Source organism: Ascaphus truei, chromosome 3 (genome assembly GCF_040206685.1).
Source record: "Ascaphus truei isolate aAscTru1 chromosome 3, aAscTru1.hap1, whole genome shotgun sequence".
Lineage (NCBI taxonomy): Eukaryota > Metazoa > Chordata > Amphibia > Anura > Ascaphidae > Ascaphus > Ascaphus truei.
The window spans coordinates 381,929,844-381,944,538 of NC_134485.1; the positions used below are offsets into that span (position 1 = coordinate 381,929,844).

A 14,695-nucleotide genomic window follows, 5' to 3' on the forward strand; every position below is an offset into this window, starting at 1 on the left:
ATTAAAAATAGAGAATAGTTGAACATGTGGAGACACTCCATATGAAACGGAAATTGTTCCAAGCTGTGAAATGCGTTGGGAGGAGCATGAAGGAAGGGACCTCAGTGAGGACTCGGGAAGCACATCCAACTTTGCCTGGTGATGTCATCAGCAGATACTGAGGAGACATGCAGGCAGTCTGATGAGAAGAAACTGTATCTGTTCCCAGCCACAAAAGCCTCCCGGTGCTGCCTTGTTCACATATTTTGCATACTGTACAAGCATGAAAGTTTCTTTATTGTGAGTGCATTTCCCCCTTTTTAATATTTCTTATTAAAATGCTATTACACTATATACGATTTTTTCTTTTAGATTTTTACTATGGGATGAGTGCAATTCTAAAACTGACCATCTGTGATAACCCAGCCACTAACCACTGATAAGCTATTTCCAAGCTCCTTGTTTGTGAGTGCAAATTAATAAATTTTGTTATTTCATGTTCCGTTCATTCTTGCTTTATTTGTAGTTTTGTTTGTATCTACAATGTTATGGAAACTTTTAATTATCTGATTTATATCTGTATTAAGCACTTTACGACACTGGGTTACTTTGTGGCTATGCTGCTTTTCTTTCTTTGCAGTGATTACACTATGGCGCTTTGGTGCCTTTTTCTGTTATTTGGCAACCTTTAAGGGTATATATAGCATATTTTTGCAGACCCCTAGCTTGACAAGGGTTTAGTGTGAACCAAAACGTTGATCCCTGTTTGTTACACCTTTTTGTATTTTGAAGACCACCGGAGTGTCACATCATTTTTTTTGTAGTTATCTGCCTTTTCCTGCAACCACTGTGAGTGCACCTTCTCTGGACATAAATCATGCCCAGACAGATAAGATTTTCTATACTTACCACTTCCTTAAGCTTTGCCTCTATTTCTTCCGATGTAAGTTTTTTACTCAGTGGGGTTTTTCTTAGCAACATATCACAGTAATTAGCCAGCAGCTCAGGGCACTTTGACTCGGGTTGCGTTTTCAGTCCCACCCTTATTGAAAGTAAGAACAAAGGTTTTCATATGATATCAAGTAAGCAAGCCATTATTGAGAATGTACATGCGACCCCAATAGAAAATGAAAACTACATTAGCATCCCAGAACGACTTTAATTGTTTAATTGATGCTTCTAATTAGATTTGGTCAAACATTCAGAATATATAAATTGCCGAGAAATGCAGAATAGTGAAGATCTCAGGATGAGGTGTGGCCTGCTAATGTTCTGGTTGTGACCTTCACAGCATGCAGACCAAGTAGCAAACAAAACAATGCATCGTACAGCAAAACAAAAACGAGAAAACCTAAACGGTTTGCCTAATGTGATATACAGAGTTTAATAATAAACAACGAATTGTCAAAAATATATATCACATTGATGTACCTTCCTTCTCATTAAAGTCTTGTTTACAACACAGTTAACTGGAATAGGGATTCTCCTCACTTAGTGTTTCCATGTGTTTGTATACCACCCGTTAACCAATGCTGTATATCATTCTGGGAAGTGCTGAGCACAGCATCAGCAGTACATAAAAACAAACAATATATCATATCCAACATCTCTGTGATATAGATAGAGCGGCCAAACTAAAAATGTATGCTAGAACGGTTACCTAAAAAGTGCACCTGAATACTAGCAAACATTTTAGGACATTCCAAGCCTGGCTATAAAAAGAAAAGTGACAGCCACAAAATGATCCGGGTGCATTTCGTTATACTATCTGTATCATACAGATTATGGATTGGAGGTAAAACAAAGTGGTACAATTGAGGAAATCAGAACTAATTTGTAAGTAATCACTTACACAGGAACTCAAAAAACCTAGCCACGTGAGCCGCCTTGTTCCTGTGGTGTGACCATATTTGCTTATGAAACACCTGCAAAAAGAAATGGTCATCCCTTCACATCTCACTGCAACATGTTCACTAAAAGTTATTGATGCCGAGTACAGGGGTTAGATATACCAGGTAAGTGGAGACTAGTACAAGTTGCCGTTTTTCAGGATGTTCAATATTTTGGGTATTAAGTGGGAATAACTTTTGAAAATGCTAGAAAAGTATACTGCATGCTTAAAAATAAATAAATAAATAAAAATAATAAAATCGGGGCATCCCAACATGAAGTTTCCTCATTTTCCTTACCCTTTTTGCTTTAACGGTAACTCAAGTTTAAATATTGTTGCATCATTCACAACTGCCTTGTATGCCTGAAAAACAAATGTTGTACATATTGTTAAGTGTTTGCATATAAATGTATGGAAAAATTAATAAGATAGTCCTCCAAGGGGTCTACAAAACTATTACAAGCAACTATTTTTTTTAACACTTAAAAACCCCATTGATTTTTATATTAACCCTTCTAGTTATTGGGGGGACGACTCCAGAGCCGTTGGTACTGCTATTTTAGTTCGAGGTACTGTCATGTAAGCTCATCACAGGTCGCGAATCAAAGTTAGCGATGGATATATGCATTAATAAAAAGGGTTGGCTGAAAAAAAAACAAAAAAAAAACAGGGGAAAAGTGTAAAATAGAGAGTACTAGAATGGAATAACGGGTAACATGCTTCATACTATTGAAGCGTGCTTGCTTTCTATGGATATCCTAGCCTGAATAGGAAGAAGCATTGCATGAAGGGCCATAGTGCGTCAGGGATCACGGGACAACCCTCTCATATCTAGAGTTTGATTTTCTTTAAAGCAACAACATTCCAGGGAGATATTGAAGACATTTGATGCTAAAGATTGTAAACTGGCCACATATGTGGTAAAGATTACTGCTTGCTAACAGTACTGAAAAACAGCTTTAAAGAGACGATGCCGTTTTACTCTTCCAATATTCTGCATTAACAAACCTAACATGCTGCCCACTATGAATGCTGAGCTTCTGATCTATAGCACCCTTTTTTTTTTTTACTTTTCAGCATATTTAGCCCAGATAAAATCTTTCAAATAAAACAATTAACAAGTTAGTAACCATTTAAAAAAAAGAAAAAAGTCCAATGAGACGTGTGCTTACCTTATCTCGTGCTGTAAGAAATCTTGGATCATCTTGAAAAGCCTCCTTCACTAGTTTACTAAATCTGTTAAATAAGGTCAGTAATTGCTCTACGTATTTCTCAGAATCCTTAAAAAAATGAAAAAAAAAAATGACATTAACATTTATAGAAACACTTTCATTGTCACTTCGCATTAAAAAGATTATTCAAAAATGGCCGACAAGATATTAAACCAACGAAGCAGACCCTTGCCGTATATGTTTCATATGACTAAAGAGATAGCATAAGTGTCAACTGGAACTCTGTGAAATTGCAGGATGTGGATTTTAAAATCATTTGTTTAAAGCAATTAAATCAAGAAAGCAATCCTCCTCAATTATTTCCCATTATACTGGAACCTGGGGGTCTCCTGGAAAATTATTTCTGATTTCTTTTGGGCAGAAATCCTGTTCTAAAAAATATATAAAGCAAAATTTAAAAAAAAAAAGTACCCAAAAAGAAATGTCAATGCTCAAGGTCCCCTGTTACGGGTGACTTCTTGGTTCAGGCAAAACCAGGAAAAAGTGTATGCGTAATAAAAACAAAATGGTTATACATCGGTCAACATGTTTGTACTGTACAAGCATTTTTCAAGACAACCTAGGTCCTTTATTCAGACACTTAAAGAAGGTATACAAATAATTAAATAAAGTTTGTTTCGGTATTAATACTGAATTCAAATGTAACAGCACGTTACAATTATGGGGTAACACATTTCAGGCACTGCCAATTAAACGTGGATAAATAAAAAACAAAATAGGGATACCTGTCAAATATTGTTGGGAGGCAGAGACTGATACATCTCACCAGTCCAGGGATGGCCAACGCCAATCGTCAAACAGGTCAGGTTTTCAGGATATCTGCTTCAGCACAGATGGCAACGACTGAGCCACTGAAGCAAGGATATCCTGAAAACCTGACCTGCTGGTGGCCCTTGAGGACTAGAGTTGGCCACTCCTGTCCTGGGCTATCGGTTCAAGATCAATACCAAACTCCTTACCGCATGAATGACATTGGTTAGTAAATACCCTTAACGTGGATGCTGAAAAGGTTTAAAAGAAATAAACAAACCCCTTCTGACAAATCAGTTATCAAGGGACACACTTGACCCCCATGGCATTGGAACCTGGCTAGTTTTCTTTCTTTTTTGGCAATAGTGTAATCAAGCAAGACTACAGAAACTGCAGGCTTCATTATTCCCCCCAGAAAGCACAACATATCCTGTTATAATGCAGAGTTTCACAGAGTTTCCATGTAGTAAAATAACAATGGAGGGAGTAGGTGGTATGATGCCTTCTATTGGACCAACAAGTAGCTGATATGTTACAAGCTTTCCAACCTCTCAGGGTCCTTCATTGGGTATAGCAGAAATACATATTATGATTCAACATCAGTATTGATGCAGAATATCACACCATATACTACCATATCCCATCAAATGGGAACAATGAAGCCTTGCAACATCTGTATTATGAACATGTGTAAGAATAGCAGTCCATGATGCTACTTACAGTAGTAATTGTTTCTGCAGCTGCCACCATGTCGGCTAACCCAGCACTGACAATGTGTTCTTCCAAATCTTTTAACATGGGCTCAATCCCATTAGGAACTTTATCCATGAGAGAAAACATTAAATGTAACTCTAGGGAGAGAAAAACAAAACAAAATCTTACTGTAAAATTGCCACCTGTTTGTACTTTTACATTACAACAAATGTTTTCTGCTACTAGATCAACCTGCCCTAAATGTTACAAAAACAGCAACATAGCTATCGGACGGCACATGTTAAGCTGCAATATACAGCTCAACCCCTTTATAACGCTGTGTTTGGGGTCCAAACAATCACATCGCGTTATAAACGGACCGTGTTATAAATAATGTACAATAATGTATTTAAGATACCAATAATCGTGTTGTAAAGTATTCATAAATATGAAAATTTGGAGCCACGGTTGCATCGCGTTATAAGCGGATTCACGTTGTAACGGATCGCGTTATAACGGGGTTGAGCAGTACCTTGAAAAAACTTTGGGAAAAATGTGAATGTGTGTGTGCATCAATCTTTTTCAATACAAGAAAACATTTTTTTCTTCACATTCATAGTGACTATGCTTCCAGAGACTGTTGATACAATACAAACACCATCTCAAATGAAATCATAAGTTGCTATTATATTTCTTCTTTGTTGTAAAGCTTACTGTATCAGTGCAATAACTGATGGCCTTGCACTTTCCATACATTATTTTTTTGCATTCAAAACGAAAGTACTATGTATGAATGTTTCCCTAAACAAGAGCTTCATGCATCCTGAGTTAAATATCCTCAAAATGAAGGGCCCAACCCCTTACACTGAAACCTCAAATGTAGGCTCGCAATCACTTAGTTTAAAGTAAGAATATGTTTCTCAAACCCAATAATAAAAACGGTCAAGAAAACCACATTATTATCAGAGAAATAAGTTAAATGGCAATAAGCAGTACGAATCATATTTGTTTTTACTGTGTACTTACTGTCTGTTTCATTTCGCTTGATCATTCCTTGACATTCAGCCAAAATAGTCTCTTTAAAGGATGTCACGAGAGCGTTCACACAGCACTCCATCAGCTATAAAACACAACATAGATATTACGCACAACTTTGTGGAGCAGACCACTCTGCCATGAGCAAACAAGAACATTTACTTTATTCACTCATTCTATTGTATCGATGAACCATAATCCAATCTAGACGTTCAGACTACAAAAGCACTGAAACCGGAGCCACAGTATTTTAACACATACTGTGCCCTCATAATACCAGGCCCACGGATGGCCCTTATGATTTTTGCTTGTGTGGCTGATGGTGACCAAAGTTCTCCAGGAACTGCTGCAGTGATCGGAATAAAAAGACTCCTGTGGCGGACGTTGGCGATGGGTGATCACTGCAGCAGCCGTCACATTGCTCTACAGTGTTTGTGGCCCTCACTTGCCATGGAAACTGGCTCAGAAAGGGCTAAACATCATGCAATGTACTAATGTTCAATGGGACCATGCAGATGGCCACATAACATTTGTTACTACAGACTCTCGGATCAGTCAGAAAGCCATCTTACAGCATTAAGCTGCTGGAATAAACATCTCGTGTAAACCTGGGGTGGGGGAGAAACGGGACACAGCCAAGAAACCATAGGCTCAACGAGCTGTTAGTTTTGTCCTGTGAAGCTGTATAAAGATTTATAGTAAAACAAGGGTCTGGTAGCAAAAGAAACATCTTAATCTCTCCCCACGACACATTCTTAAATCTAATAAATCCATTAAAACAGGACTGTTAGTGATAAGTACCCTGATAGCCAGAAGTGTATCTGCATACCCACCGCCTGCACAGAATTACATTCCCGCCTTGTCTCCAAATACCGAAGGGCTCTCTTCTCTTCTTCTTTCAGTTTAGCATCTGCCTGTTCAGTTAAAAAACAGCAGTTACAAATTGGAGGCAGTGGCAATAATACAACCAAGTGTTCATTATTCATGATCTTCTCGACTTACGTATTTCATATAATTTTGTACGCCATTTTGCTGCAAGTAGGAGGGGGCTTGGGTTCGGTAAAACCTCTCTGTTGAATCCAAGTACGCTTTTTCAAAATTATCCCGGTATATCTGCAGTTTATCTTCTGGATTTGAACATAGATTAACTGCAAATAAATAAATAAATAAAATACTGACTGCTACTCTGCATTAATCAATGGCCCAGTAGCAGAGTTAGCTCTGGGTCATCCACTCTATCTAGCACAATTAACTTGCAGCCTCCATAAGCAAAAGTATCTATCGCTGATACAATACAGAATTTATCACTCCGCCAAAACGTGCCCTGGTTGTGGTACTCCCATCACAATTACATTTACTGAGCCACACCTAGCATAAAACACGCAGCTGAATGACTTATGATGAGCATTCACTGATCTAACAAAAGCAATATATATTGTATATTCTGTAGCATGTGTTACTGTGCGGTATACCGTGTCTGGCATACGATCTTTGGGCTTGAATTTGAAAATATATTAATCAAATTAGTAAATTGCAAAACAAATATTATGTTCAAGTGTTAAAATGGCAAGTACAGTACTTTCATTGTGTTGCAACTCTACCAAAGGATAGAAAGAAGACCAGAACATTTTACCTGCTCATTTGCTGCTCCTACATAAGATTATTTTATAGCTCAAGTCCCACTAGTAGCCATAACAGTTATATAAAGATGTAGAAAAGTATAACTGTCTACAACATGGTGATTAAAGTTATTGTAGGCAAGCATAAAAGGTATATCTCCAAACTGATGAACCATTCCAGAAGTACCAGTAAAATATTCTCAGACTTTACTTGTGTACATATAAGATCAGTCTGCTATTCTCTAACTGCAAACTCAAAAGTGATGGATTTTGCTCCATTATGGCCTCAAATGTCATTAAACATACACTTCAAAATTCATGCGCCGTTTTTTTTTCTCTCATAACTTGTCGACATAAATATCCTTTGTTTAATTTGCCTCTTTATCCTCCAGTACTAATGGCACTATTTTCTAGGCCATGGTTGCATCATAAAAACAGGTGTAAGAACAGTAGCTGCACAGAAAGTAAACAAGCCCATTTGATCTTGTGCTTTGGGGTCAGGTATAAGCAAGTGAAAATATTATGTTGCCACTCAAGTGATTAAAAATAAATGAACCCAAAGCAGGTAATGGATACATAAAAAAGGGCCAGACTTCAATAATCTAATGTATAAAAGTAAAACATGGATTTTTGCATAGCACTTTAATTTGTTTTAAAGCAATCAAAAAACATCTGTGTTTACGGTTTGACTTGCCAATAACAATCTTTCATTGTGAGAGCTGTTAATGGTACAGTTTGATATTGCACTGTGTAAACCATACCATAGGACTCTCTCACACCAATTACAAGCTGCGAGTCAAATGCTTCTCCTAATCGCTCAGCGTGGACCAGTTTCATTGCGCTGTCCTGAAGTCGATTCTTTATATTTGAGAAGATGGACTCATTCCAAGTATCCAACATTAGCTACAATTAAAAAACATAATGAAACAGTCTTATACAAAAAAAAAAGACGTGTGTAAACCTCAACGTAAAACCTTCACTTATTTATTTCCTACACTGTTCTATCAACATACTGTATATATTAAAAAAAACAAAAAAAAAACACCCCCAAAAAAAACAAGATTTTAGCCGTATTGGTCCCTTATTAATGTAAATAATGGAAACCTTAGGTAGCATGATACAGTTTATTGAAGCAACAAAAGTTAGTGTTCAAGCATTCAAACCTCGGAGGGTTTTTCTTCTACTGCCAACCTGAAGAACCATGTGAGGTCCGAACGCTTGGACACTTACCATTGTTGATACAATTTTTTACTTTACATTTGTTTTTAGCATCGGTAGATTATGAAACTAATCACAATGCTGATTACAGTTGATGCAGCCGGCTGCTAGCACGTGAGGACAGCTGAGGAAAAAGGGAGATCTTACACCAGCGGTTGTGGCATGGTTTGCCGTAGCATTCCTACATCCAGCTCAGAATCGCACATTTGGCCGTGACAGCCTCGGTGCAACCAAGACTCCACTTGCGTTCGGCGGCAGAGGGACCCCCACCGCAGCTGCTCCACTGATGGACACTCAGCCGTGGACCGCTTCGCCAAGGTAAGTTAATATAATTATTAATTTAGCGGTTAGGGGGGGTATTGGGGGCAAGGGGGTAAGATTTTTAGGGTAGGGGATTAGGGTAAAGGGTTTTAGGGTAGCGTTAGTATTAGGGGTTAAGATTAGGGCCTTTTAGGGTAAAGCTAGGGATCTACCTTTGTGGCGAAGCAGCCGGCGGTGAGAGGTCCTTGCGGTGAGGTGAGTAGCAGCTAAATGCCGGCAGAAATTTGGAAACGTCCTAGACCGCATCCAGCTTGCCTCTTGGCCGCCTGCTTGTGAATGCCATGGTATTAGTGATTTAATTTCCTTTAAACATAGCCTAGCAATGTAGTGTAAACTTTTGAAAGCCCTTTCTTTTATTCTCAACTGAATACCTAATACCTAAAGAGTCATCTGTATGGAAAACTGCTGCTTCAACCTCAATGAGATGAAAATTAATATATATTCATATGCTGTAAAATGGTAAATAATAATGCTAGAATAAGAGGTGATACAGTTTGCTTTTCATTTGCATCAAACACAGTGCTCTCCTTCAGAACTGAAGGCATTTAAAGCCCCAGTCACACTTCGTACCATGTACAGTAATGTGTGCGCAATGAAAGCATTAAGTCATGCAACATTTCAAGACTTGATCCATTGTTTAAGAGCAATTATAAAGTTTTTTAAAGCAGAGCGAGGTGTACAGGGTCAACTGGGACTTTGTTCTGGTGACCCCAGCGGCTAGGTTTGTAATGTATTTCCATGTGTAGTTGTTGTGTGTCAAAAACTGCACAAAAAACTACAAATATCACTGGAAACAGGGTGTCTCCAAACACCGCCGATGAGCTCCAGGGGAGCCCCCAGCTCAGGGACAAAAAAAACAAAACACACAAGTAGATGGAATTGCGGCTATAAAATAGGACAAAAAGCCAGGCGTTTTTTTTTCCCTTTCACAATATACTATCTACACTTGTTTTGTTGGGGCATAATTAATGGATCAGACCTAAATGAGGCAAGAATGCAGCAGTTATTCAAAACTCGCAGAGCTTTGGCAGCCATTTTCCATAGAATCCACATTACTTTGACTTTTGACTGAAGGCAATTTTAGAAACAAATATTGGATTTTTAAGTCACCTTGTCACCTAGTAAACAAACATTTGCATCATTTCCCACAGAAACTTTTCTGAAAGGAATTACTAGTCTTACTCATTGTGATGTGCGCTTGACATATAATGAACGTCAATGGAGTAACCTTTCAAAGCTATGTTAAGATAACATTACACACTCATTACTTACATTTTTACACAGGCGCACTTCACAAGTGGAGCTGAATGCACCATTGGGAAAGTGCAAATGACAAAGCTTGTTCCCAAAGAGAGATTGGCTGCTTGCCTTTTAGTTCAATCAAAGCAGATGTCCCCATGTAGAAATAGATTTTCAAATATATTTCTACAATTAAAACATAAGCCGGTGACATACTTTCTTCTTTTGATGGCAGAATACCGACAGCTCTATACACAAGAACGGTATCTCATTGTTCCCTTTCTGTTTTGTTATAGACCGTGTTTACCTTTCGCACAATGCTGTCTTCCACATTTGATTTCTTGTTGCTTCCTTGCTTTCCCATCAAAGTGATCTCTAGCTGACAGAATGGTTTGGGTAAGATGTCACACTGTGTGAAGAACTTGCGCCATTCTACGATATAAGCTTTCAGTAACGCAGTGTCGTCTTGATGACTTAATACCCTCTAAAAAAAAATAATTATAATTATATAACAACCAAACAAAGAAGTCCAATCAAAAGAATTACCTGCATCCTGTATTTGTCGTGACCACTGGTTCAAGTGCCCACAAATGGCAAAGATGCAACGAGGTGCACAATAATATCAACTGATTTGAGCATTACAATGGAAAACTTCTGATGGGTCATGTTAACACAGTGGCCATAACACAGGTCACATCTCTATGTTTAACCACTGCAGGTGCTAGTCGCAAGGATCCATCTTCAGTTACTATAGGACTGCAACCTATAGTTGAAGAGAAACCACACTATAATATTATAGAATGTACTTGCACACAGATACATCATACCCATGTTGCCAAAAAAAGGGGTTGAGATATAAATAGGATTTCATTCACAAAAAACTAGATACATACAAAAAAGCGAGAGAGGGATGGAGAGAATGAGGAGGCAAAACGTACAGGTGGGAAGCATGAATGGGTCAAAGAGGGAGACAATGGAAATCAGAGAAAAGAGGGACGAGGATGGAGAAAATGGAGTGAAGATGTCAGTGATTTTATCAAGGCAAAGATCGAAATATAATTTCTGCTTCGTGTGTGGCTGTTTACACGTCTTCACATGTAAATACTGCAAATGCTTTCCGGAGAACAAACCCCTGTATTGACACTTATGTAGTGGCATTCAAGGAATTACTCTTGAACACGGCGTATTTTATGTGCCGACATTCACAATTCTATACAAATATTTCTAAAATACCACACTACTAAAATTGTGAAACAGTGAAAATAGTTTCGAACCTGACCGTGCGATTTGTATGTTTTAGAGAAGGGGTAGGTTAATTTCTAAACAACAACTCCAAACCCCAACACTGGCTGAATATGTAAGATTGGCGGTCTTCTGCCATGTTGTAAACGGCGGATATGGTGCTGCAGGATGATCAGAAAGTATAGCTCTGTAGACCAGGGGCGCGCAAGATTTTCCAAGGAGGGTGCAGCAGTTACAGAGGCCCCGCGCTCTTCCCCAAGGCATTTAAATGAAATGCCGGGGAATAACGTGAGGCCTCTGCAACTTCCCTTATCTTGTCTTCGGCGATGGGTCATTTGACGCCGGATACAGGGTAAGGAGGGAGGTGCGAGCAGGGAGGGGAGAGCAGACAGAAGGGCGCAGGGGGAAAAGTTTGCGCACCCCTGCTGTAGACCATCAGTTCAGAATAAGTAAAACAACTTACAGCCTGAGCTTGCTTTATAAAATCGAGGATGTCTTCTTTTAAAGCCTGGTGGATTTTTGCTGGACCTTTGTCGTCCCATAAGCAAACTGCGTGAACATCTCTAGAACACAAAACCAGCCATTATCAGCACCATTATCTAACAACACAGTCATTCGCAAAAGCCATGCAAACAGTTTCATTCTTAAAGGAAAAGATAAACAACGCTTCAAATGCTACCACAACGTGAATAATGGATGTTGATAAAGACGGCAGGAGAATGTGAATTTGTGTATTTCCAATTTTTATTTTAGTCGCTCAGCCTCACCAACATCAGAAAGTCATCCTATGTCTTAATGAACCCCAATGAGAATGCAAAATTAAACTATTGGCTTTAAGAAGCAGTCACATATACTTGGTACATGAGCTCAAGATGGAAATAAAGGAACCCTTTTACGGCATGGCTGTGGAATCGATAAGTGGGTGCACACCGAGATAACCAGTTTCTTATAGATATTAAGAACATACAGTGATGGCAAGTCCTGCCTGACCAATGCACCTGTGTAAATGATGCCAGTGGGGTCCTTTCTTAAACAACCTATTGGCAACTCACCAAAAAGTGGCACTAATCTAACTTTAATTTTTTTTTTATTATACCTTAAAAATAAAGAACTGTTGAGTCTCAAAAAATATGGCTGCTCGTCCAAAAACATTATAGCAGTCAGAAATTCTGTAGCTGGGATGTCACATGCAAAGAGGTAGGTGGTGGCATGAAACATTCTGCATGATTTTGTCACCTGTAGTACTCAAGACATTATTTTTCGGCAACACAGCATTCATTTTTGTTAGTACTTTACATGGCAGTTTAGGGGTAAAACAGATGGCAGAAAAATTACCACTGATACTTTAAAGGGAGTGAGATAAAGGGACAGAATGTAATCAATCAGGAGGTTGTAAATGTGAGGACTCATACATAAAGCCCAATTTACATAAACACACATACTTATAACAAAGAAGCCTGCATTTCATAATGAGTTTGTGCAAGAGTTCTAAGGCCTTTTCATTTACAATCACGTACCTGTGGAAGGGATACTGAATTGTACTCTTGCACATTAGTCAAGAAATGTTTCATTTTATTGCAAACATTGCAATTTTTGACAAAATAAATGCTGTTTGACTAGCACAGTTTGGCCAGATAACAGAGGGCTCCTAGGTGTGCTGCTGTCCCAAGCCAGAGAGTCCGGGCCTGTGCTTTGGGAAGTCTTGTTTTCTTCTTATACCCTTTCCCTTCCTAAACCCCTCTTCACACCATTCCCCTGAGCAGAGCAGGTTACTCTGATCCCGATCCCATTTGGCCCTTCACAGCACTAATACCACGGGGGTTTCCAGGTCCTGGACCGAACCATGGAGGGTCGTTGCAGTTTCAATCTCATTTGGCCATCCACATCCAGGGCCCACAGACAGATCCACTGATCTAAGGCATCCTTTAGTAGCTCTGACTTCAGAGGAACCACCCGTGGTCAATTTTGAAGGAGCCCTGGGGAGCCTTGATTTCAGGTAGGTCTCTTACTCGCATGCTTAAAGAGCCCACAATACCCAAACTTCAGTCTAAACTTTTGCTTACAGTTCCCGTCATTACCACATCACCTATCTCATTTTCTCATCTGCTCCACAAATATCTCTATTTCTTCCCTTCGTATGCAGTTCCCCATGTGCTCCCTTTCTCCCCCCCCTCTCGACTTCCCACCTCAATCTTCCTCCACGTATGTGTATGTGTGTGTATATGTGTGTGTGTGTATATGTGTGTGTGTGTGTGTGTGTGTATGTATATGTGTGTATATGTGTGTGTGTATATATATATATGTGTGTGTATATATATATATGTGTGTGTATATATATATGTGTGTGTGTGTATATATGTGTGTATATGTGTGTATATGTATATGTGTGAATGTGTGTATATGTGTATGTGTGTATGTGTGTGTATGTGTGTGTATGTATGTATGTGTATGTATGTGTATGTATGTGTGTGTGTGTATGTGTGTGTATGTGTGTGTATGTACTTACGAAAACAGATCGAACCACTGCTGTTTTGTGACAGATTCTTGGCGCAAAAGCTTCAGAACTATGGGTCTCATGAAGTCCCATTTGTCCTCAAATTGAAGGGAACCTTTATTCTACAAAAAAAGGAAACAGGTTTAGATGCATATTCATTAATAACAGTGCAATAGCAACAATGTAATTGCAGTATTGTTACTGCAATCATTATCTTGTATTAAACCTCAATTTCAAGAAGACTACAAAAAAATTCAGAACCAGAAACAAGCTAAAACGTGGGGGAGGGAGGTGGGCAAGAGGCTGCATCTCAACTAAATTGCCATATTTGGTGAAAAGCAGACCAGTAGTCTAATGCAGGGGTGCGCAAAGTTTTGACCCTGTGCTCCCCCTGCCTTCTCACCTCCCCCCTCCTGCAAGGCTCCGGTTTCAAGTAACGTTTTGGGTCATGTGATGTCACGTAACCCCAAAGATCAGGTAGGAGAAGCTCCAGAGGCTTTGTGCGGTCCCCCGGCACTTAATGTAAGTGTCTTGGGGGAGCGGGCGGGACCTCTGTAGCTGCCGCGCCCCCCTGGAAATTCTCCTACCCCCCTGGGGGGGGGGGGGGGGGCAGTCACACCCCCCATGTCTATTGTATACTTTTACATTGAGCTTGAAAATGACTATCTGTAATTTTGTAGTGTTAGCCAATTTTAGATAATATTAAAGCAGCAGTCCAAGCTAAGATTTGGCACAGGGTACATTAAATGACTGCAGAGGAGTATTGACTCAGTATCTGTGACTTTGAAAATGGTTGCTATAGAAACAATAAAGGCTTGTTACATTATAATACATTAAAAATGTAATTCAGAGTTCTTTAAAAAAAATGCTTCAAGTATTTTCTCATAATTCAGAACTGATTTATTTAAAAAAAACACATGTAGGCTATTGCTTGTTCTGCAGCTTTAAATTGCCAATAGTTAACCCTTACAGTGCCAGAAAG

General features: G+C 39.0%; 1 protein-coding gene across 3 annotated transcripts in view; it reads right to left on the reverse strand.

The window, feature by feature from the left end:
- Positions 1-14,695, reverse strand: part of CUL5 (cullin 5) — a 47,856-nt gene that overhangs the window by 22,025 nt on the left and 11,136 nt on the right. For 2 of the 3 annotated variants that reach the window (XM_075592362.1, XM_075592363.1), the window contains exons 2-12: positions 13,726-13,835; positions 11,683-11,782; positions 10,285-10,461; positions 7,961-8,102; positions 6,583-6,728; positions 6,414-6,494; positions 5,572-5,665; positions 4,573-4,703; positions 3,043-3,150; positions 2,169-2,233; positions 889-1,021 (exon numbers count right to left, since the gene is read on the reverse strand). In XM_075592362.1, the coding sequence (XP_075448477.1) occupies positions 889-1,021; positions 2,169-2,233; positions 3,043-3,150; positions 4,573-4,703; positions 5,572-5,665; positions 6,414-6,494; positions 6,583-6,728; positions 7,961-8,102; positions 10,285-10,461; positions 11,683-11,782; positions 13,726-13,835 (1,287 nt within the window). Of the gene's footprint in view, positions 1-888; positions 1,022-2,168; positions 2,234-3,042; positions 3,151-4,572; positions 4,704-5,571; positions 5,666-6,413; positions 6,495-6,582; positions 6,729-7,960; positions 8,103-8,890; positions 8,975-10,284; positions 10,462-11,682; positions 11,783-13,725; positions 13,836-14,695 lie in introns of those variants that run through there. The other variant, XM_075592364.1, reaches the window with a different exon arrangement.